The 24563-nt window shown below is 38.7% G+C and overlaps 1 protein-coding gene across 1 annotated transcript; it reads right to left on the minus strand.

Moving 5' to 3' along the window:
• Positions 1 to 1463: 1463 nt before the first annotated feature.
• On the minus strand, positions 1464 to 20477 carry CSRNP3 (cysteine and serine rich nuclear protein 3). Its single transcript, XM_065638054.1, has 4 exons — positions 20315 to 20477; positions 10695 to 10954; positions 4004 to 4300; positions 1464 to 2504 (listed from the first exon to the last, which is right to left on the minus strand). Exons 1-4 carry the CDS (start codon positions 20460 to 20462, stop codon positions 1464 to 1466), a joined length of 1746 nt encoding a protein of 581 aa, XP_065494126.1. The 5' UTR covers positions 20463 to 20477.
• Positions 20478 to 24563: the final 4086 nt, after the last annotated feature.

A 24563-nucleotide genomic window follows, 5' to 3' on the forward strand; every position in this document is an offset into this window, starting at 1 on the left:
AAAAATAAGGAGTGCAGAATCATCAGTGTAGAGAAAAGCAGGTTCCTATACCTCCTTTTCTAGATAAAAGCAAGGTTGGCTAATAAATTAAAGGTTGAGATACAGCTGGTATTTTAATTCCCCTTTCATTAAAAAAACAATGGAGTATAAAGTCACAGATATCCACATGTGCTATTTTGCTTGCAAATTTTAGCAGATATAGAATTTCTGAAGCTGTGTTTTCTCACTGAATCTGCTCATTCCTCATTAGACCAAATGATTCTGTGAATTTGAGATTCGGTCAGAAGTCCAGAAAAGCCAGTCTCATATTTCATAAAAACTGCTAAATATTTAGGAAATCTAGACACTTCCATGTTTTTCTCCATGCTTCATTTAAACTTTGATCAGCAAGACTCTGCTTTTATAAATTACCTACTAACATTGATAAACTGGCTTGGAAAAAACATACAGGTTTTGTTACAATGAATTTTAAGATCTTACATATACCTCAGAGTCTGGAGCTATGGCATTTCTCCAAAATAATTCACAGTTTCCACAGTTAATACAGTACTGCAAAATGGCACTAAAGTGCATAAGTATCTGAATGTTTGTTGGGCTAAAAAGGTGCTGTGCAAGCTTAAGCTACTGCTTTGCTATTATATACAAGATCATTTTTCTTTGGGGAGGGGATACTAGTTCTCGAATGCCACTGATTTTAATTTTAATGGCAGATTGTCTACCTTTTACCTTTCTAGAAGATGTAAATGCCCGCTTTCTGACTCTTCTGGTTGTCAAGAACAGTAAAAGAGAAAATAGTACACTCTGAAAAATTCAAGATAATTTACCAGAAATGTTTTGGGTTTTTTTTTAAGAAAAAAAAAAGGAAAAATGCATGGTACTCCAGATGAAATGTGGATATGCGCTTTGTAACTAACTGTAACTAACTAATCTTCTGCTCAAATGAACATGCTGTTCATTTTTTATCAAAACGTGAGTACTAAACTACCATAAATAAAATACATACAGTACAGAACAATTAAAACTTTTTTGTACAGCAGTTACTTTTACATTAAACTTACCATCTTTTCAGGTATGTTGAAAATTAGGACTCTAAACATGATTATTTCAAAGTATCATTTTTAACAACCTTGCACAGGCCCGACAATCAAAAACACAAAGCTTTGATTCAGATAGCTCGGCAGGTTTCACACACTTTGATAGGTAGGCTACTTTGAAATATGTTGGGTGCAATTTTTACTTACGTGTTTTATTTTTATCAAAAGATAGTTTGATTATTTTTATTTAAATCTTTACATGAGCTGTTTTTGTGCAATACCACTGCCAGTGTAGCTTGAGAAAACAAAATGTGTCTGGAACATTGACTATAGTCCAAGTGTTGCCTAGCTCTTAAAAAAGTAAGATTCTAGGAAATCCAATGTGAGTGCGTTTTAATACAGGAAGTCAGTCCTAGAATAATTTTAATATTAAACAGGTACCGTTTCTACCACTGGTGATTTAATGCACTCTTCGTGCAGTCTGCTCTTGTCTGGGAGGTTTAGTGAATTCTCAGCAGGGTGCTCTTGTACACAACTGTTGCCATTCAAAGCTGAAACAAAGCCATCTGGAGCAGGACCTTTCAAGTATGAGTGGAATTCCACTTGAGAGTGACTTGGCCTATGGTCAGGGTATAAACTGTTACATGGAGCACTGCTCTCACCTTCAGAAGATGAGCAGCAAACAATCACTGAGGGGTTTGCAGAAGGATAATGAGAGCTGCTAAAAGTTTCCTCTGATTGCCGTGTATAGTCAACAAACTGTTCTGAAGTCATGTTGTAAGGCACCAGAGAAAGACTACCATTCTTGACAGCATCCCTTTCTGAGTAAGTCTCACCGACCTGGTTAGCAGTGCCAGCAACATGGTTCTCTATTTGGTAATACAGATTTGAAGAGTTAGTATAGTACGAGGCATTTTTAGAATGGTTTTCATGCACAGCAGTTCCATCAGAGTAGCAAAGGACAGAAGGAAGAGGCACCATATCAGCATGGGAGCCCATGCTTTCTACAAAATCATCTGCTTTTTCTTCCTCATCATCTTCCTCATCTTCCTCTTCCTCTTCATCATCATCTGATTCGCTAGGGGCTAAACTCTGCGTGCTAGAATCTGTAACTCCACTACAAAAGCTACTCCCATCTTCCTCTTCCTCCTCTTCCCCTGGGCAGTCCAAGTCCTCGGCTGCCTGAGGATGCATAACCGCAGCCGGAGGTTCGGTTTCAATCTCAAAATTTTCTGCAATTGAATATTCAACTGGATGGGGTCCTGGACTCATAGAACTAGTGTGTGCGCTTATCTCACTGTGGCAGCCATTTAGTGCCGGAACTTGCTGCTCTCTGTTTTTCTCCAATTCAAGTTTCATTATTGTGTGCAAAAAGTGAGTCCGTACACGGATAGGATTAAATTCAATTCTACCTGCCGTATTGCTACACCCTTCTTTAGTGCAACCGCATGGAAAAGACATACGATCCACCTTTTAAAAAAAAGAATACAGATTAATGATACGTAGCATAAGCCTGGTGATATGATAGAACCTAGACAGCCTAGAGAAATACAACAGTGAAGTAGGATTCACCATGAGAAGTACTTGTAAGAATAGTTGAAGCTAACAATCACTTGGAAGGTTAGCCCTGGAATTCAGCACTAATGACAGGAACAGTAGGGGACCCATACATGCAACAATGCTGCAGAGTAGGAAAAATATGATTCTGTTCCATACATGAAAGCATTACACAGTGGAACAAAAAACAGGTAGTTTTTCTATTTATGGATCTGCTACAGATTTACTTCATGTTGTGCTCAAATCCAGGCCAAAAGCATTACCAGACTCTTAAAGTTTGGTAGAAATCATGGAAACTAGAAACCTATTGAAACAAAATGAATTATACATAAAAACCTTTATAAGGTTGCCAATGGGGACACCTGACCGCAGCAAGTAGGAATAAAACCTCAAGTACATTTAAAAAGATATTCCAGTCAATTGTAGATGCAACATTGTGCGCTCAAAACACTGTGGGCTGAACTTATTTATCTAATAATAGCCATCATAAATTTCTAAAAATGTGACTGAACCCACAAGATGGAGAGTTTGATCAGGTAGCTTAAGGTCTATGATTTTCATCTACACTGTAATACCTAAACATCAAATATGATGCAGAGGAGGACCATATAATACAATCTAGTACATCTTCCCCACATGTGAAGATGAAAGCAGGAACAGCAAAGAGAATATATTATTTCAAAAAGCAGAGAAAGTTTAGCTTGGATTTAAGAGATAGTGGAAAATGCATTCAGGAAGAAACCAACTTAGCTGCATTAACAGCGACTCAGGAGAATTAGTGGAAACATCTTTTAGGGAACATTTTGGGACTTTTACAGGTATACACAGGACACTATGTAAATGTACAATGTGAAATACCTTTTCAGTCTGCAGAGGAAAAACTACCTGCTATATTAGCAGATGTATTTTTTTTGTTGCCTACATGCAAATTTATCATGCATGCATTTTAAGTATCATGCATGTTAAATAAAGGACGGTACCACAGAGTTTCATCTATTGTTTCTCATTGAGTTTGGATTGTACTTCACATTTGGACAGTATGTGAATTGTCTCTAAAATAAAAGGAAATATCCCTATTGAAATCTGCAGGCTACTGATTCTTCTGTTGTCTGCATCTGCATATTTAGATAAAGGCCAAAGAGTAATATGAGGACTTGACTATTTGTATAAGAACAAAAAAATACCCAATCATAAAATAAACATAGATTTTTGAGGAGATTGGTTGTATTGCACACTATGTACTCTTAAATGTGGGCCTTAAAAAACTGTTTTGCGATCCGCAAGTGTTATGGTTTAATAATTAACTTCCAGTAGTTATAACATTAACAACAAAAAAGTACACGCGTGTGCATGCACCCCCCCCGCCTCCCCATCCCCCTTGATAGGTAAATAACAGTAATACAGACGTTTACCTGACATTTTATGCCTGCAAGACTGCAAGTGCAAGTTTCTGGATCACAGAACACACGGCAGTCACAGCCACAATCCTCTCTGGACAGGCGGATGGCCCGCAGCTCGTGTTTTTCTTCTACATCAATCTTCTTCACTCCAGAAGCTCGCAGCAATGCCCTTCGCTTTTTTGTCGGCAGGGGTTGTAGAAAGAAGTACTCATCTACTTCAGTGTTGTCTAGATCAATATCATCATCGGAAATGTCATCCAGCGTCAGGGTATTGGCTTCTTCAGATTCCACTGTACCATTCTTTGTCATCTGTTGCACAGAACAATTAACTAAGTCCTTAAACTATACTCACACATGTGTATGTGCCATAGATGTAAATATGAATTATAATTATTATGAATGTGGAAAGCTGTATGTAAAAATGCTGCATGACTACCACGAAGTTCCAGAATATGATTGCAGATGGGGTGAAAAGGCAGTTCTTTCACATTTAACATGTGAATTAAATACACTTTTTTAGTTTCATGTTTGTCATGAAGCTAATTTTTTCCTAAGTTTCTAATTTCTTACATGTTCTTACATTCTTTAGCACTTGTCATTGTTTGCCAGGTCTCATGCCTTTCTAAAATTCTAGTCTTTTCTGTATTGTTTCATAAGATAATTTTTGAGGCCTTAATTTATTCTAGTTCCTGTCTCTAGGATCTTTGAAATTCTTCAATATCCCTTTTGAGATAGTAATTATACTACCAACACTGTTTCAGATTACAATGCACCACAGATTTGTAAAATGGTAACTTTTCTGTACTATTTGCTATCCTGTTCCTCTTTAGCCTGACAAGTTAGTTTGATGTTTGTACAGCTGAGGTCACAAAGCAATATTTCCATGTCATCATTTGAGAAGATGCCTATATTTACTCCTTGAGTTGACAATTTTAAGCCTGGAAGTCACTTAATTTTCCCCTTTTCTACCTATATTGCTTCATGTTTATTTGCAAGGCATTTCCCAGCACTGAGGCATACAGCTCTTCTGAAGTTCTTCCTAGCCCTCTTTGGTCCCGAAAATAACCCATTTATCTTTGTGTTGTCATAAATGTTAGTACTTCACTAACCAGCCCAGATTACTCCTGGGTAGTTACTGAATCAATAATCTTAGAAAAAAGGAAATAATTTGTTAACCTCTTGTGGAGGATCTTGACAGAAGATTCTTGCTCCTTTCCTAGGGATATGAATTTTTGAGCCTCTGTAGATACAAGTATTCTGGCATGGTATTATTACCTATGTATAGTCTAGCTCTCAAAGCTTTCAAAAATCATTTCAAAATTAAATGGCCATGAGCATCAACCACAAACATCCAGTGCCACTTTCATAAGATAGCACACTTCTGTGCCATACTCTGGCAACTCATCTCATATAGAAAGGGGTGTATATATCCAACGAGAAAAGAAAAAGATTACTGCACTGAAGGAAGGTTAATTTTCCCATCCATGGTAGAGCTCGCCTGTTATATCTGCCAGTTCTTCTACAGGTAAAATTGCTTAAGAATCAAAAGAATATCAATTGTTAAAACACAGTTCAGAAAGATGATGACATTTGCTACAAACAATATATTTTCTCAATTTTTAATTACCCAGATTGAGCATTGTACTACATAGCAAATGTGAAGCACATGCAGTTATAGGATTTATTTTGTGATATAATAAATTATTTTTCTTTTATTATTGTTCTATGAAATAATTCTGCTTAAAATGGAGAAACAAAAACAGATTCCCAATGTTCACCCTGCTCTATGTAATGTTCTCAACTGATGAGGTTGCTGACTTACACTAACTGAGCACCTGGTCTCACACCTTTGTGAAATAACCATGGTGCAACTAGGTGATAATTATACACCAGTGAAGTCTGAAGTTGCATTTGCATTAACAGTTGCATTAACATCACCGTGACCTCAGAAAAATAGCCCCCAGTGAATGGAATTTGAATGTTTCTTTCCTATAGCCATTCAAATTCTTTCTCTGTTTTACCTTATTTACTTGCAGAATATTTCAGCTTGGCCTGTTTGCCCAAATACATTTTTAGACACCAATTTTAAAGACAGATAAAATACTGAAGTCATAACTATCATTGCCTGGGTTTTGTGCATTTCAATGTTTAGACATTTAACAATTATCACTGTAAAGGTAACTCTTCATTTTTCTGCTACTAAATCCTGTCATGCCTATCTAGCTATGTTTGTTATATGTAATAAAGCAGTTCTGAATCTTACCCATTCCACTATTTCTCCTTTTATTATATTCCCAGCTGATTCATTTTCCCATTTATATTAACAGTTTGTCTTTTCCACAATCTTTTGGATTCTAACTGTCATTTATGGCATTATTGAATTACTCAATGGTGAACTCCTACTAACTGATTACTCTTTTTGTAACTGCAGTTTTGTGTTTATAACAACTGTGTAAGGCAATCGAAGAAAAAAAAAAAATATCCTGACTTATAAAGCCATGTTAAAAGCGATACTCTTCCCTCTGAAAAAGAAGAGCCTCAGTGTCATGACTGGTAGTCCTTACATACGGTGTATGTGTACACATTACACTGCTCAAAGAAAAATTCTCCTGAGATCAGCAATCATCTCTTCTTAGCAATTCAGCACCATATTTAGTTTGTGCAGATGCACTCTGTCATTTCCACAACTCTGCTTTCTAGGCATTATTTTTTCGTTGTCTTTTCACTGTATTCTCAGTCTTTCTCCGCAACTGCACCCTTTGCAGTTTAGTGCCTTCATTTTATTTCATGTTTCAGTTTACTTACCATGTCTGTTATCACTATAACATTCAAATCCCTTTACATGAATATACTCCTAGCTCACTCTTTATCTTAAATGCAAGCATTTTCAAAATGTCCTCTCAAACTTCCTTCAGATTGCTTTCTTATTCTGTTTTCTATTATTTATTTCACTCTACAGTGGCTAGGAAAAGAGGGGGTAATAGTTCCCTAATCAGTTCTGCCTGGCCCTGGGGCAATGGAGAGATTACCTAACGCCAGGTATTTCAATGTATTAGTTCAGTAAGGTAGGAGAGACAACATTTGAAGTAATCATTTTTCTGTATAATGTACAGGGAGAGACAGGTAAATCCACAGACTAATTAAACACATCTTGAATTAGCTGTCTGAAGCTAGTGGGAGGGAATACTCCACTGTACATGCAACTCCACCTGAATGTTCAAATCCGGAATGGATTTTTTTTTTTTTTTAATATAATAGGTGAATGACCTACCTAGGAATTCTGCATGCTCTAGTTTTAAATACACAAGGCTCAAACCACTCCTTAAGCACTGTTATTTAATTGCCTATCAGAATTTAAATTTGAAACTGGGCAAGGGGAAGCAATCCCTGCTTCTGTAACTATTTTAGCATTTTATTCAGTTAGTATTTAATAAAAACTATGTTTCAGGGCTCTTACCCATGAGGCGAATGCTGTAACCAGCTAACAAAGTCAACTACAGCACCATACCAAACCTGCCATGCATTTCTGCTCCTCCTCCTGCAAATCTTAACACCTTTGCCACGCAGCGGCAGAGCACTAAGGAAGGGAATCCATCACGTGCTGAACACTGTATGCATCCAGCAGGCTGTGAAGTCACAGGCCTGGGCATCCAGCGGGATTACACAGCAGTCTGCCACTCCAAAGCACCCTAGCTCCTGACTCATTTGCTGGGTGACCTTGTTGTCTCCTTTGATTTTTTTTCTCAATTTTGTCACACAAAGAACAAATGAATTAAAGAAATGAATGATCTGAACATTTCTCACAGTAGTTGGGCAACTACAGACGGAGGAAGATTATCAAGAACCATCAAAAACATTTTCCAATACAGAACTTTGGGGGAACATTAAGTTATCTTGATGGTCATAATATTGCTCATCTGAATTAAACTTGATATGTCCAGGTTGCCATCAGCGTTTTCACATTCTGCTGCTAACAAGTGTTTATGCCACTGTCAGCCGTGTTTACACCAAAGTGTCGGTGGTAAATGGCTAAAGTCACTTGAAGATGATTTTAAAGTCTTTATCTGCTTTTAATTAAAAGAAGTTTCTTATTTGGCTCTTCACTTTTAGCAAGTAAAATAATAAATATTAACCAATCTTATGGAGACTCAATATATTCCTGTGTTTCTATTTTTTTAACAAATTCTACAAGAGAGAATTCTTTCTACCTACAGACTTGCATATATTAATCTAATGCCAAAAAATGAGAAAAATGGGGAAACTGGAATTAAAAACTACACTGAAAATGTTACTTTCTGTTTGCATAATGGTTTTAAAACAGAAAAACCTTTTTGAACAAACTTTGCCCTACCTAGCTTTCTCATTTTCTTCAGTTTTCTGTGCAGATGTACAGTTATTTTGATCCAAATCCTGCTTAGTAAATTTTCATTAAAGATCATAATTGCTGATGTCACCTTAGAATGCTACAGCGTTTTGGTTTTGTGTTCATTTAGAAACCATGCAAATGACCAAGCTGCTCTTCCATCTCTATAATGGGAAATCAGCAAGGCCCAGTTGTCTTAAGCAAACATAACATGTTCGGTGCTTTACAGTGAGTCTTCACTATTTCAGTGAGTCCTGGGTTTCCTAGTGAAGAGAAATATTTTACTCTACTAAAAAAAATTAACATTAGTAAGATATTAGCATTTTTTAAGCCACTCTCAGGATTCTGAAGACCTAACCACAATTTCTTAATATTTGAATTGAAACTTTGGAGCCAGCTTACCAGCCTCAGTGAACTATTCCCACATCAACTGCTGAGAATCAGTGAAGAAAGAATCCCACCACTGCTGAATTAAGTGTAGGGGAAAGGACTTTTCTATTTGGTAAAAGGAAACAATTAAAATTAGGACAGAGGGAGGAATGCAAAACAAGCTTGCTTTATTCACTGAATACTTATGAAGAGATTTTGCAGTAACTTAATAGTCAAAGGAAAGATTATCATCCACTCAAAAAAGTGTTTGGGGAGACAGAAGAATGTGTTGTACTTGGAAGAGGAGCAGAAAGCAGAGTCTATGTCCCAAAAAAAGAGTGGGCTGGAGTTAAGTTAATGAAGAAAGGAGATCCATCCCAGCCAAGAGGAGAATTATGAAAGCACAAGGAGCCAAGCTCTACTCTGTACAGATGAAAGCAAGAAAGCCTCATCCAGTCTTTAGTGCTAAATAGGATCTGTGATTTTTCTTTATTTACTTTCTAGCTATAAAAAGGAAAAGTGAAATATTTGCATGCCTTACTATTCTTTACTCACTCCCCTGGGGATTCCTCTCTTTGAGCTGATTCCTGGAAGTCAGCCAAGGGGTCTACACAGAGTCATTGGTTACACTGACACAGCTCAATTTGCACTTGATGCTCTGAAGATTCTGTGATGCGAAATGTTTAGAGGTGTAATCTCTCTCTAGTGATAAGTCGCTAACACTCTTTGGCTTCCAACCTGTCCAAATATCTGTCTTTAATTTGCCTTTGTCCTGAGTGGTTTTATGTTTGTTTTCATTATGACAGTTCAAATTTTATGAACTATTTAAGAATATATTTAGCTATTCAAATTTAAAAAAACAATTAGGAGAATGAAAAAAGTAATTACAATAGTAAGGGTCATACACACTTCTTCAGGAGTTCAGACATGGAACTCATGAAGATAGTTCTATGTATGGGAAAAAGCTAAAGGCATTTCTTCAACTTGGAGGGTGCCAGTTTACTCTGGACAACTGTAGTAGTATCTGAAACAGAGATATAATATCACAAGAGAAGGGGCTATGGAGCACAGCAGTTTGGTTACAATTCTAAAAATTGTGCACTTTTAATTACTAGACTCATCTGAAAAGGAGCCCAAAATACATATAACACAAGCCATTACATGGGAAGTGTTTCAACCACTATAAAAAACATAACAGAAATTTTGCCACCAGTTTTTAAGAGACAGAAGGGACACTTGCAAGAACACAACTCCCTCCTCTGTTCTCCTCTACTAAATAAACAGTTTCTTTCCTCTCCTATGCTATAATTAAAAATACAGCTTCAAAACCATAGCCAGATTTGTTCTGACTAGTTAAAGTGGTATAGCTGGTTAATTTGTCTGACACATTTCTTCTTTAACACAGATATACTTTGGTGAAACATTAAAGGTGCACAATCATATAAATCAGCACACTGAAAAAGGAAAACATTTTTAGTATTGCTGTTCCTTTTTGCTAAATTTGCTCAAGTTGGTCAAGAAAATAAGCTGTTTCACTTCCTGTACTTAGAATGTTACCATGCCCTTGTCTAACAGGGCACTGTGCAAGGGCTCAGAAGACTCATTCTCTTCCTGGCACATCCAAACTTCTGCTGGACACCCTGGTACGAGCAACTTCCACCACTCTCTGCCTTTGTTTTCCTCTCTGTAGAAAATAGGAATTAAACAACCTCCCTGTAAAGGACTTTGAGGTACACATCAATGAGAGCTGCAGCAGTGCTTGGTAATTTCAAACACGAATGTCTTCAGTAAAATTAAAAAAAAAAAAAAAAAAAGAAAAAAAAAGAAAGAAAAATGCTGTTGTTTCGATTGAAAATGGAGTTGACAGAAAGGAAATGGTTTTGTTCAAAATACATACATGGGGCACATATAGCTCTGACACTGCTTGCTTAAATAAATAAGGCAGGGATCAAAGTCTTGAAAAATTTTTACCTTTAATTTTAGAGAATTGAGTTTTTCCTCCCTTAGATGTTCTCTTAACATCTCTCTGTGAAGCCTCTCCTGTTCCATCGCAAATTCTCCAAGCGTGTACTGGCGCACACTGTTGTGACGGGTAGACATTCCCAGTGTGCTTCCTCCTTGGCTGGGAACACTGGTGAAGCCTTGTCTTCTTGTGAAGTAATACACAGTAACACAGTTAAAATGGACATTTTTTGTTCTCTTCCGCTTCTCTCTCTTCAGGATTGAAGAAGCTAGAACAGATGCAGATTACAGTATGAATAACTTGCAGTCATACAGCAAATTCATCACTTGTGTAGTTCCATTTACCTTAATGGCACCTGATTATGTACATGCTAAAGTTCAGAGGTGTGCAGTCTAAATGAGGAAATAACATTAGAAATATTTACCATCTATGAAAATCTAGAAGCCATTATAAACTGCTATAATAATAAACAGAAGAGAAATTTGGAACAGAAATTCTTGGCCAGGACAGTTGTGTTTTCCTACAGCATTATAAAAATATGTTATCCTTTTACCAAGGAAGCAAATAATTCCCAGCAAAAGAAACTTTTTTCACAGTGTCATCTCCAACAAGACAGTGATCCACTGACTTGCTCCTCTTCAAGCCCCTGTGAAGAAAACAGCGTTGCATATGACAGCAGTGAGAACAGCAGACCCCGTCTGTCACGGGTCTATGTACCCGGTACTATTCTGTCAGCAAGGTTTAGGTGTAGAGATCCATAACTACATCTTTAGGCATTGGATCACATTGGCAGAAAAGATTCCTATCTCTTGTAATCTGAAGTGTGATAAATTAGCATTCGAAAAACTGTAAAGGCAATATTTTTAGTGTTTCAGACTGTCTCAGAATTCAGACCATTATAATCAGAGAATAATATTGGAATAATGCGATTAACAATCAGATCCACTTCCTTTTTCTTTACCTTCATCCTTTCTGCTGCTATCCACTGAATATGTGTGTGTATATATATTCTAATGTGTAGAACTTTGACAAATCTAGTCATGTCTAATTATTTTCTGATTTCCCTCCCACTTGTGCTCAGTTTTTTCTTATACATGTATGCAGTAGCATATGAAATAATTTGCTTAAAAACAAATGCAAAATTTTAACTGTTAAATGTTGTTCTTCTTTCTACAGACATTTGAGAGCCATTCTAGTCATGTGAGGTTAGAGAATAAAGAAGGGCCTTTGTTCATCAATAGCTAATAAAAGGGAATCAAGCAATTTATATGGGAGAAAAGTTTAAATGTATGTCTAGAGGAATATGTGAATAGCTAAGGGTGAAGAAAGCTGTACGACTACACACAGTTGTAATTTTCGTAATATATTCATAATGTATTTTTATCGTAATACCGTAATATATTTCAGTGTAACTAGAACACTATGGTTAGAGATTGTCTCCTTAGCGTTGTAGTTATATGGAAGAAACCACTAAGTCCTGCTGCTAAGTTAGTTTCAAATAATGGTTGCCATCACCTTATTTCTACCGCCAGGCTCATAATTACACGATTTTTTGCAAGATCATCTAGTTCCAACCCACCTGCCATGGGCAAGGACACCTTCCACTAGGCCAGGTTGCTCAAAGCCATCTTACCTTCTATATTGCAAATAAAATTTATTTTTTATTTTATGTATTATTGGGAGACTGAAGAATTTTATTACTAGCTCATTTTCCACAAGTTATTCGAAGCTATGTATCAGCAACTCTCTAACTTTGCCATACCAAGGTATTTTCAAAGCATGGACTGGAAAGCCAGCAGCAGCGGGGTCCCGACTGAGCCCTGCAGACAGGGCTGAGCTATCTGTCTGTCTGTCTGCTGGCCCTCCCACCCTTCGCAACCAGCCGAGCTAGGACGGCCCCAGCGCAGGGGCAAAGAGGGAGGACACTGGTGGGTGGCACCTGCACCCAACATCCCCAGCCACTGCCGCTCTAAAGTTCTGCAGGTGCTTCTGGTGCCCCTTCCTTTTCCACCTCAAGCTGTATTTTCTGCTCTCTCCCCTGAGCATAACCGTTATTTATCTATTTGTGAACTTATGAAAAATTAAAGACACAACTCCCCCCAACTCTTTCCACATTTGTCAAATTCAGGTTTATTTTATTTATTCATAATATATTTCTTATGTTTTGGTAACACATGTCATCATGGGCCCATCCAGCTCCCAAATTCCAACAAAAGTAATTCTCCAAGGAAGAAAACCAAAATATTTACACCAGCAGTCCACTGTATCATTATGAGAAACATCCAAGTCTCATTTGTTTATAAAAAAAATTATAACTGATGAAATAGGTAAGCAACAGTAATAAGGTGCTGGCAGACTGAAACAAGGTTTTCCTGAGTTGCTCTCACATACATATAATGCACTAGACAGCTGCACTTTTCATTCCCCTTCAAACATTCTCATTTTGCTCTCCAGGCAGTGCAGCTGCAGCAGTGTGACACCGCTGAAAGACAGAGCGTTTCCCTCTGGGCATTTCTGGCCAAAACAGAATCCGAACCCCCCCACCTGGGAAGAGATCCTGCTGTGGTTGTATTTGTTAGTGATACTGCTTCCTAATTTTACAAAATCCTGATAAGAATGACATTTTAAACCCATCATGTTTTTCAAACATTTTTTACTGAAAAAACTGGTAGTTCTTTGGTTATGAAACATAAATGATCTCAATTCTGGCTGAACTCCAAAACATAAGCATTTTCTTCTGCTGTCTCAGCTATTCTCCTGATGTTGAAGACACATTAAAATAAATGTGAACCATATGGCCAGCCAGCAGATTACTAGCACTCTTGCATCGGTGAGGGCAAAGCAATTCATTGTCACCAGCGCAGAAATGTCTTCAACACATGAAAATTTCAAAATGCTGGAAAAAATGTGTATGAAGCAGCCTTTTGGACTAAGGCTCTATTTTAGACAAGAGGAGATGCTGCTTTTCTTATAGTCCAGTACCCATTTGTCTGCTTTTTACATACTCTTAGTACCATATAAACCACTATGGCAAGACGGATTAACACTGCTTTCCCCCTGCTCCGTGACTTTCCCACACGGTGTTTTATCAAGTCTAACACCACAGAACAGCAAAGCCTAATCCATCACGGTAATCCAGGTCAGAACATCACTTATAAAAACAGCTCACTTCACACCCTTCATAGAAAACAAAAACCTGGGAAGAGGTCATATTGCAGAAACTACTTCCGTCTCCTGTCTCTCTTTCTATTCCCCACTGCCTCCCAAAAGATGCTTTTCTAAGAGTCTCCATACTCTAAATTTACAAATTTTAAACCTTAATGAAGAAACACTTTTCCTACATGCTAGAAATCCACATTAAGAGGAAATGCTGTGACATATAATATGCTCTCCCAAAGAAACACGTGGACTTGAGGACAGGGAGGTATTTTCTACATTTGAACCTGGAAGTCTTGAAAGGAACTGCATACTTCGGTGTAAACTGGGTAGTGGAAATTGGACAGGACAGGGACAACGCTGTGGAACAGCAACACCTACCGTAGCAGCATTTCACTGCTCCATCCTTCGGGTACCTTCCTCTTGGGTAAAGCCACAGCTAAACCCACTTCACAGGAGAGGCTCAATGGGAATGCTTACCTAATGTAGATTTATTTATGTCACATTTAAAATGGTTTTTGAAAAATACCAGCTTACAGACAAGTTTGACATGAATAGGAGAGGTTCTTCATTTGTACTTTGTTAAACATTTAACCTCACTGTCAAGAGTTTTGTCTACAATCTCACAGAAATGTTAAATTCTTGGGATGCATGCTAAAAGTTGGAATTTTACTGCTAAAATTTCAGTGAAAGCTTTAATTTTACTTCCTCAGCAAACATAATCAGGCTGCAGGGAGAAGTGGAGATGGTTAACTGCTCTCTGCCTCGCCATTTACTCTAAATGCCAGCTGCTGTTTCGTAGATGATTATTCCTGACCTTGGCCCCAGCTTCAAACAGTGTGAGGAGGAAAGCCGCTACCATGGATCTTTGCAGGACACCCATGCATAATAATTGTATTTGCTGAATTCTCCTAAGACACTACAGGCAATCCTTTGTCCCATCTTGTGGGTGATGTCTGTGAACAGTCATTTGATACAAATTCAACTACTCATTCAGCTGTCCTGACCGCTTTTTTGTCATGAACACCTTCAACAAAAAGAATTGGTTCTCTAAGCCAACAAAAATATCATGTAAGGTAAACACTATCTCTCTGTTTGTATAGTACATGAAATGCACTAATGTATAGGAGACAACTTTGCAAAAATATAGAAATAGAATTAGTTGCACAAAACCTTCTGGAAACCAGTGGGAGCCTGCTTCCTGACCCCTCTTTACATTTAAAAAAAACTCTCTCTACAATATCCGTTATTCAAGATGAAAGACAGCAGGTAAGACCTCGGCATGGCATACCCTGCCCTGTCATTCTATATGAGTATTTGAATGAAAATATTGTACTACATCACACTGAATTTCTTTGCATTTCTTGGTTTTTACTGCTCAGATGAGCTGACTTATTTTAAAATCAAAACTGAGAATCTCTCAACCTGTTTGCATTTCATAACGTAAATTGACAAATAACGACAAGAATGTGCTCCTCATTAACAAGGAAATTCCAAGCCTGGTTTCAGGCAATGTAAATAATCGCATGAAAAAAGAATGCTTGTATTTACCTACATCTTCTAAGTGTTTTCCCATAATAAACCAGCATCACCACTTCTAACTCCTTTAGATTTCTATCATTTCCCAGCAATTAACACACAGCTTAAGCTCAAAGCTCATGCAATGCATTGTGCTATTGACCTCACACCAAATAAAACTTCATCCTTCACATAAAGATAATTTAAGAGAAGCTAGATCTTCATAAGGATTTCAAAGGATTTGATACCCTCTTCCAAGCTCTGCACAGCCACATAGATGAGGCAATCTCAGTATGTTAGTGACTCTAGAGTATTCCAACAGTACTTTTAAGGGCCTATTGAAAATGCAATGGGGATGTATTTGTATTTTCAAGTTCCTCGTTATCTTTAACAGCAAAATCAAAAGATGGTGGGAGCATCTAGAGATCGCAGGGTTTTCTCAGAACCCTTGCTGTCCAGCCACATTCATAATGCATGTAAGGCATCCAGTACTCTTAAAGACAGCACCTTAATTAGCAGAATGACAGGACCTGATTACAGCTGGCTGCAGGACAACCTTGCTGGACAGTGATAATGTCAATGGCAAGACACAGACAACCGATAGAAGATAGCAACTAGACTGTGTGATGGTTCTACCTCCAGTTGGTGAAGATCACCTTATCAGATGAGCTGGTGCTGGAGATTTCACCTGTCTCTGCAGGTGGAGAAGCCTTTGCAATAAAGGCATTAATCTGAAAGTTTCAGCTACACCACACTGAAGCTAAAACAGCAGATGAAAGCCACAGCTCCTCAAAGTATGTTTCTTAAGAGATGCATCTGTAATCATGTGGTATGGGGAGATTTTACCAGCACCAAAGTGCAAAAGACAGAACTTAATGAGGTCTTCCCAGGTCTTTCAATTGCATGCAATTCTGCAACTTAAACTTGGATATTTGTCTTTATCAGAAAAACAGATCAAGCATTTCGGGCCAGGTACCTCCACAAGGCAGGAAGAATCCCCCACACCTGAGCTGGAGTGTAGAACCCAGTGTCCCTCAGCACACACAGACGCAGAAGCTGTCAGGGCACTGTACTGACATCCTGAACGGCAGTTCCAAAGACCGCTTGCTGTGGAGCCGATGAAACATGGCAGCGGGGTGCCCTAGCTCACCGGGGCAATTTAAAGGAGCTGAAACGGCATTGGGTGTGCTCCCACCCTGTATGCCATGAACCTCTAAGGAAAAAGAGAATAAATACTCTTAGTCCTGACTGGTATGGCATATGCATGCTTGGACTGCTACTTGAGGGTGAACATCTCTCTTTCTGATATGGGGGAGGGGCTGTGAAATGGGACAGGTAAGTGGACTAGTTAGTAATATGCTTTAGCATCTATTAAGGTACACCTGTAGTGTGACTAACAGCCTGCTGAATCAAACTGAAATGACCTCAATAGACTGAGAAAAGTAAGTAAAAAAGATGGTAGGGACTATATCTGCCAGTGGTAATGAAGGTACTCCATCACCATTTAATAAGAGAATTAAAAATGCGCAGATCTATATAAACACATACCTGACCAAGCAAATACTACCTTTATTTATTTTTTGGTTATGAACCTGGTAGCATTTGCTTATGCTTTACAGACTGTAATTTCATTTCCTGACTCAGAAGAAGACACCTGTAACTTAGGCTAGGGATTTATTTGGGGTTTTTGTTGCTGTCTTGATTTAAATGAATATATTGTTACAGAAATTCTGTACTTATCCCTGTGTAGTAGTCACAATGGAGAGCCCTTAGGGACATCTCAATCATGTATTTTCTGCCATCACGCTACAGAGTTAATTGCTGAGATCAAATCTATCTTCTGGTGGTTCCGCTGCACCTGAACGATCCACAGCAGCTCTGTGCCTCATTTAGCTGGCAGGTTAAACTGACCTTAAGCTAATGGAGCAGGACAGCTGAAAGGTTCTTGTTTATCAGACCCAATACATATTGTTTCGAGGGTTGTGTAAATACTGAGATGCATCAGCTGTTCTAGATAGATTTATATGCAAACTGCCTGCTTGCTGAAGCACTGAAAGAGTTGTGGCTACAAGTGATTAAAAAATCTCTCCTTGTCAGGTCAATTGGAGAGGAAAAATAAGACTTAGAGGGCCACGTTAGGCTTTTTCAAAAGCTCAGTTAAAGAACTAACATATAGATCTCAGTGGTGACTACAGGTCACCCACGACCTATGCATTTCCAGTCAGTAAAATAGAGTTTATACTGAACTTCAGATTTACTTATATGAAAACAGACCAGAAGGAAGACACTGCACAGGATCTGACAGTGTCTCACAAACTAGAAATGGTAAAATGTGCCAGGAAATGCTTTAGAAAGATAACCTCCATCACCAACGAGGTACTCACGCATTTAACACAGGCAAGGAATCTAGCCAGCTTTTTTTCTGCACTGGCTCTTTTCACTCTGTCTACTGAAAAAGTCTCACAGAACTCTTCCTTTCCATATGCGCTTAAAAGTGCAGATTCAGATATTCAACATAGGAGAGCTTCTATCTTTTATTTTGGGAGATGAATGTGTTTAAAAAATGAACAAAGCACCTTTCAATGTACACTGTTAACAGTTTCATTATTGTACAACACATCTGCATGTAGTTTTCCAGTGAGCATCACTTAGTAGCTCTGTAAGACACCTGTACTCACGAGATACGAACACTGGCAATTTCCACATATTCTGCTTTGACAAGACAGGGCTGAGAACCTCAGTAGGATCAGTTCATTTTTAACACCTCCTAAAACTCAAAATATACTTTTTTCGAATAATAGTTCAAAAAAATATAGAAGTTAAAAATAAAAAATGAAGTATATACAATGAAAAGTGCTCCTGCCCCAAAGAGCATCCAACATCACACACAAAATTGACGTCAACCAACTGATACAAACCAAAATAAAAACAAATCCTGTGCATATAAAAAATTCACCAGTTGTCCATTTAAAACATGCTTTCCAGAACCAGTGCACACAGACTCAAGAAAATGTGAGGATAAAACAAAATAAAAATCCAATCTCAAAAAACCCCGTTTTTTCTAGAGCTAGTTGGTTATCAAGTTAGAAACATCTTTCAGTGTTTGTCAAGTATCTTTACTCCTTTCATTTTAAATATCAACATGATTAATTTTTATTGCAAACACATATTAACTTTTCTTATCATACATCATCACTGAGACTCACCCTTTTAGTGGAGTTGCTCTTATATATAGCAGATGTGCTTAAGGCTAACTAGTGATTTTTCTAACACTGCTCAATTGGTAGATGTTGATTGCGTACACATATAAGTAACTGGGATGCTTTAATATTACGAAAGAAGAAGATGGAAAATCTCACTTGCAGCATTTTAACAATAAATTAGCAAATCTGACTTCCCCATCATGCGCAGCATGGAGTGTCCTTGGTAAAGTTACAAAATAATGATGCGTGCTGGAAGAGAATCTGGATGCAAGATGCAAGTAATTAGGTAGGGGTAAAACCACCTTTCTATTCTACACTTCATCTGAGCATCAACATCCTCTATTTTCTTATCAATAAAAAAATATCACCTTTATCAAGCTCCTGCAAGTACGCTGCATTACAGTAAGAGCAAAGCAGAATGTTAGACACTGAAAGATGCTGCGTTTCAGTGGCACAGAAAACTAGTCTCTGAAAGTCTTCTCCTTGAGGATCTTGAGATTTGCCTATTCAAATGTAGCACCAAGGCCACCTGTTCAATTCTTTTCTACCCAAACCAGCCTTATATAATACTGGGATGATTCTGTATTGATTTCTCGGAATTTAGGCTGCTGCATCTTTCTAAGTCCTTAAACAGGTACAGAAGTTAAAAGATCACATTGTCACCAAGCTATTTCTTAACAGTACTAAAGACATTTATGGGGTCACTTACTCCTTCGTGGCTTTTCAATAAAATAGTACTGCATCATAAATATGATACACCACATCAAGATTGTCACAACTAAACACATGTGAAGAGTTGTGCTTGTGTAACCCTTTGCACAGGAGGGTTCCATACTAGATCCAAGAGGATTTGGACCCTCACATTCAAATCCTAGTTCAAACTGCACAGCAGCATTTGGCAGACAAATCTGTTATAAGAACATTCATATCACATGCTACACACATGATTTCTAGGCACAGTCTAAACCACACTGTTATAAGGATCACCTACTCCTTAGCCCTCAGTCTTAAGAAAACAGCTTTACAGCCACTGACTCCAGTGGGGAGATCTAGTGCAGCAGAGTTGTAGAAGGCAAACCGCTGCTTTTTAAAACATGAAGTTCACTATTAAACCACCTAAACCCAATATCATAAACTACAAATATAAAACCTAAATTCATTCTTCCTACATATATATGCTGCACATAATATACCTAGCTTTACTAACTTAAAACCAAATTCTTATCTGTACACGAAACCATCGCCTAGTACAGAAATACCCTCCCCTACATGAAGAATAGAAACTATTGCACTAATGTGTCCATACACCATGTTCCTCAATCCCAAATAAAAGAAAGCTTATTATTTTCTTTGGAGAAGAACTTTCACAATACAATACTGCAGACAGCTGACAGCTATACTACATTTATCCAAGGAAAATAAACTTACCTAAAACACCTTCTCTACAGTACCTGTTTGAAATACCTTAAGCACAATTCCCAGCGTTAACTACAAACAGCTACATAATTCGAACAGCAAATAGGCAGGGGCTTCCAAGTGACTTCAAATTTTTACAATGACAAATAGCTTTATATAGTTAACAAGACAAAAGGGTGCAAGTTTGCTAAGTCATTTTGAGCAAGTCACAAACTGAATACCACAAAAAGTCCATTTTATCCTCTGTTCAATTTAAAATCATCATGCTTATCTAACCATAAAATTTATTTTGAGCAACAGAAAGAATTCTTTAAATACACAACTTTAGTACTTACGAGTAAAATGATTAGAAGTGGATGGATTGACACTATCACCACTGTCAGCACTTTCACTGCTAGAAATGTCATCATCTGATTCCCGCACAGAGGAACACGGTGAGGAGCCATCAACTTCTTCAAATTTCCTCTTCAAAATTCCACTCATTGCTGCAAAGCTGTCACATGCACCTGTAACAGGAACAGAGACAAGGCACTGAAGCATCCAACTGCAGAATATTCAGTCATAATCTCCAAAGACATTTTTAATTAGAAGTATCGATAAGTTGCAACTTCTGGTCTTGAATAACCATTTAGTATGAAATAAGACATAATTAATTAGAAAACAGTGAGGGCACAAGAACTAAAAAAACCATCAAAGTCATACTCTAACTTGACATGTACAGAGATGGTTATTTTGCTAGAATAATGTGTAACACACTGGTTCCAGGAAGTATTTTTCCTATTTTGATGTCAGTAGCATCCCTGATTTCTAGGTTATGTTGTAAAATTTCCCACAAGGAAAAAAATGGGAGTTTCTTTTCAAACACTCTCCCTTGGCTGCCACGGGAGGAAGAAATGTTCATAATCAGGTTTGAAATTAAATAAGAAGAAACCACTCTGAACACTACAGTTCCCATTGCCAAATATATGTGATCTAATCAGTATTCACATCACCCTTATAAGAAATCCATCTGATAATTCCAATATTACAGACAGATAAAAGACAACGAAGTCACAAAGATCATATACTAATCTAGTGCTCAATACATGCCTCAAATTCAGAAATTCCCCGCTCCAGCCAGAGACACCAATTGCCTCCCAAACTCTTTCCTTCCCACGTTAAGAAATGAGATGCCCAATATGCTCCTGAGGTTGAGCAGATCATAAAGCAAAGTATTCAAGCAGAAATTTAGCATCAGAGGTAGAAATATAACACGAATTGCATGTAATTAACGAGAAAAGTGTACCCTTAACCAATTGAGGAGAGACCAAGGAGAGCTGGAGCTTGCTCAGAGGACACGCAGCTGCCACCATGCTGCCTGCGGCACTGCTGATACTTACCCAGGCAAAAAGTTTCTCTAGGATTGCTGACATGCTAGACTCACTGAGTAGGACATACAGCCTAGTGCTACGGACCTACCACAGGGTTCTGCCAAATCCCACTGAAAGCAAGGAGAGCGAAACAAAACAAACCCCCACAAAAACCCCACAAAAACCACACAAAAACCACATTCATCTCTGAAACAGAACTTTTTAAATCCCTACAGCTACCTTTAGGACTCATTAATTCTAAACCAGCTGCGTTGTGCTCCACCCAGAAGCTGGACTAGATAATCTCCGGAGCCTCCTTCTAACCACCATTTGGTTGCACGTTTAAAAAAAGAAAAAAATCCGTCAGGAAGCTAACATATGCTGGGCTAAATGGCTACTAGTAAGACCTAGTTAAGGCAGAGACTCCCGTACTGGCCATACTGTTTAACAATTGGCACATTTCAAAGTTTTGGCCCAGGCCACCTCACACTCTCCTGGAAAACACAGGTGCCAGAACTGTTCCCAGCAGGCAGACTGAATGAGGGCACCTGGGGTTTGGCAGAGGGCTGACAGCTTAGCCATGGTGGGCAAGAACCGTTCCCTACCACTTAGCAGCAGAAAACAGAGAACGCTGACCTTAGCCTGCACTTTTTTATCTTTTAAACTAACACAGAGGTAGTTTCAGTGATGTAGCTGCTATGTTCTGACCCTGTAAGCACAGCACTCAAGTAGATCCTCTGGTGTCTTGCTCACAGTTGGTCTAGTACCAAGTAGTTTCAATGTCTCCTATACATCCTATAGATCCCTTCAAGCCCCAACACCAGTTTTCTTCCTGGAAAGAATAAAGTGACAGTATGAAGAGGTTTGCAACCAACTTCTAGCCTGATATGAAGCTAGAACAGGATAAAAGTGGCTACATGAAGTTGAGAGCTTAAAAAAAAATAAAATAAAATAAAAATTAAAGAGCGTGTATTTCAAATAATAATTCAGCAAACACTGAAGTCTGTCTATAGGAAATCCTGGGACTGAGGTGGCAAGAATATAATGGTTTCATTCCAGTGCAACAGAAATTTAGTTCTAATTACTTGTTTTGCTTTGCTGACAAAGCATTTTACATTGTTTTCCAGCTCCTAAGCACAGCAGCAGGGAATTATGGGCAAGTTTAAACTTGTCTTTGTAAGTCAAAACTAGAAATTATGGATAAATTATAAAACATTTTTGTTATTTAATTACGAGGACTAGAACAGAAGTTTTGTAATAAGGGAGTTCATTCAGCTCTTTGGAAGCAGAAGGTCTGAGAAGCACGTACATGACTACACCACGTTCAATATCCTGTCTCCAGCAGTAGTCGGTATTTAACGCTTCAGCAGAAAGCAATGGAATGAGAAATCCAGCCACAACCACTGCAGATACGTGGCTCTGCTTCCTCATCCTTGCAGTCAATTTCCCCTAAACTCAAAGCTGAAATGTCGCTATACGGTAGTGCACAGCCTCTTATCAATTTATTTGACTTGCTCTCCTGAGGCAACAAGTTTCATTTAGTTTATTGCTGGAAAAAAACCATGACAAAACACATCTCCCGAAACTACAGCCACAGACCCTTCAAGATCACAGCAGTTTCAATTTTTATGATATTTTGGACAGTACACAGCAGCAGAAGTGCACCAATGTCTAGCAGCATGCTGTACGAGATAGAACTCCAAACATACGGGTACTCCCCACTAAATGGGAATAGCTGAAGACAGGTCACTGAGATCTTCTTGCTGTTTATAGTGATATTTCCGTTACAATTATCAATAGTGATGATATTGCAAGGGAGGTGGTGCTGTTCATCTGCTGATTGTGTGCAGAATTCGGAAATGCCTTTACATTTGAGGGGGTGTGCTTGAAGGGAATGGCGATGGAGGCAGAACCACAGAATGTTAGGGATTGGAAGGGACCTCAAAAGATCATCTAGTCCAATCCCCCCGTCGGAGCAGGAACACCCAGATGAGGTTACACAGGAAGGTGTCCAGGCGGGTTTTGAATGTCTCCAGAGAAGGAGAATCCACAACCTCCCTGGGCAGCCTGTTCCAGTGTTCTGGCAGCCTCACTGTGAAGAAGTTTCTTCTCACATCTAAGTGGAACCTTTTGTGTTCCAGTTTGCACCCATTACCCCTTGTCTTACCATTGGTTGTCATCGAGAAGAGCCTGGCTCCATCCTCATGACACTCACCCTTTATATATTTATAAATATTAATAAGGTCACCCCTCAGTCTCCTCTTCTCCAAGCTAAAGAGCCCCAGCTCCCTCAGCCTTTCCTCATAAGGGAGATGCTCCACTCCCTTAATCATCTTGGTTGCATGGAACTGCAGCAGCACCTTACTCATCCCAAAGCTGAGGGGTGTCTCTGACCACTGCAGTTGCCAGAAAGCACACGGCTTATTACTGCCTACACTCTCAAATCTCACAGCTGGGCAACCCTTAACAGCTGCCTCTGGGGAAGCCCCTAAAGCAGCACAGCCTCTTGTTGACACTATCCCACTTTCAATGTGGTAACTCAAGTGTTCATCAGCCAGAACAAGGAAGAGAAAGTGAGAAAAAAACTGCACAGGTCTGAAAACACTTCTGCACTCAATTAATATTCAGATTCTTCCCAATTCTGAGTTGATGATTCCCAGAACAAGACATGGATTTCCGTTAGAAGGTATCCAACTCTTGAGAGTAACATGCAGGAAACACTGGTCCCTGATACAGCCATCTTGAGTCTGCTCTGGGAACGGGTGCCACATCCCCTAGGGTCAGAAAACCAAAGCAGGGGGTGTGACGTGCCATCTCAACAGGTCCATGTTGCCACACGACACAGTATGGTCACGACCAGTGGCAGTTACCCCTGCTCGGCCCGTGCCCTGCAATGGCACAGGGGCGTACGAACGGTTCATTGCTGTGTGTTGACTGAGAAACAGCTGCTGTCAGTTAAGAAACCAGTAACTTTTAAATGACTCCAATACCCTTGTCTTTGACTGGTCCTCAAATCAAACCCCCTTTCCTAGAAGGCTCTGCCCATCTGTCACCAAACTGCCTTCTTCAAAGGCATCTGAGCTTTTTCAGGGTCTCCCTTTCTCACTTCAAAGTTTCCCTAGCATAAAGGCTGATTCTGCACATACACAGAAGAGAGTTGAAATGCCTGAATAACTTCATGTCCAGGTCTCCCTGGGAGCCTGAAACTTGGCGTTCTTCCAAGGAAGGTGCCTAA

This window comes from Caloenas nicobarica, chromosome 6, assembly GCF_036013445.1.
Source record: "Caloenas nicobarica isolate bCalNic1 chromosome 6, bCalNic1.hap1, whole genome shotgun sequence".
NCBI lineage: Eukaryota > Metazoa > Chordata > Aves > Columbiformes > Columbidae > Caloenas > Caloenas nicobarica.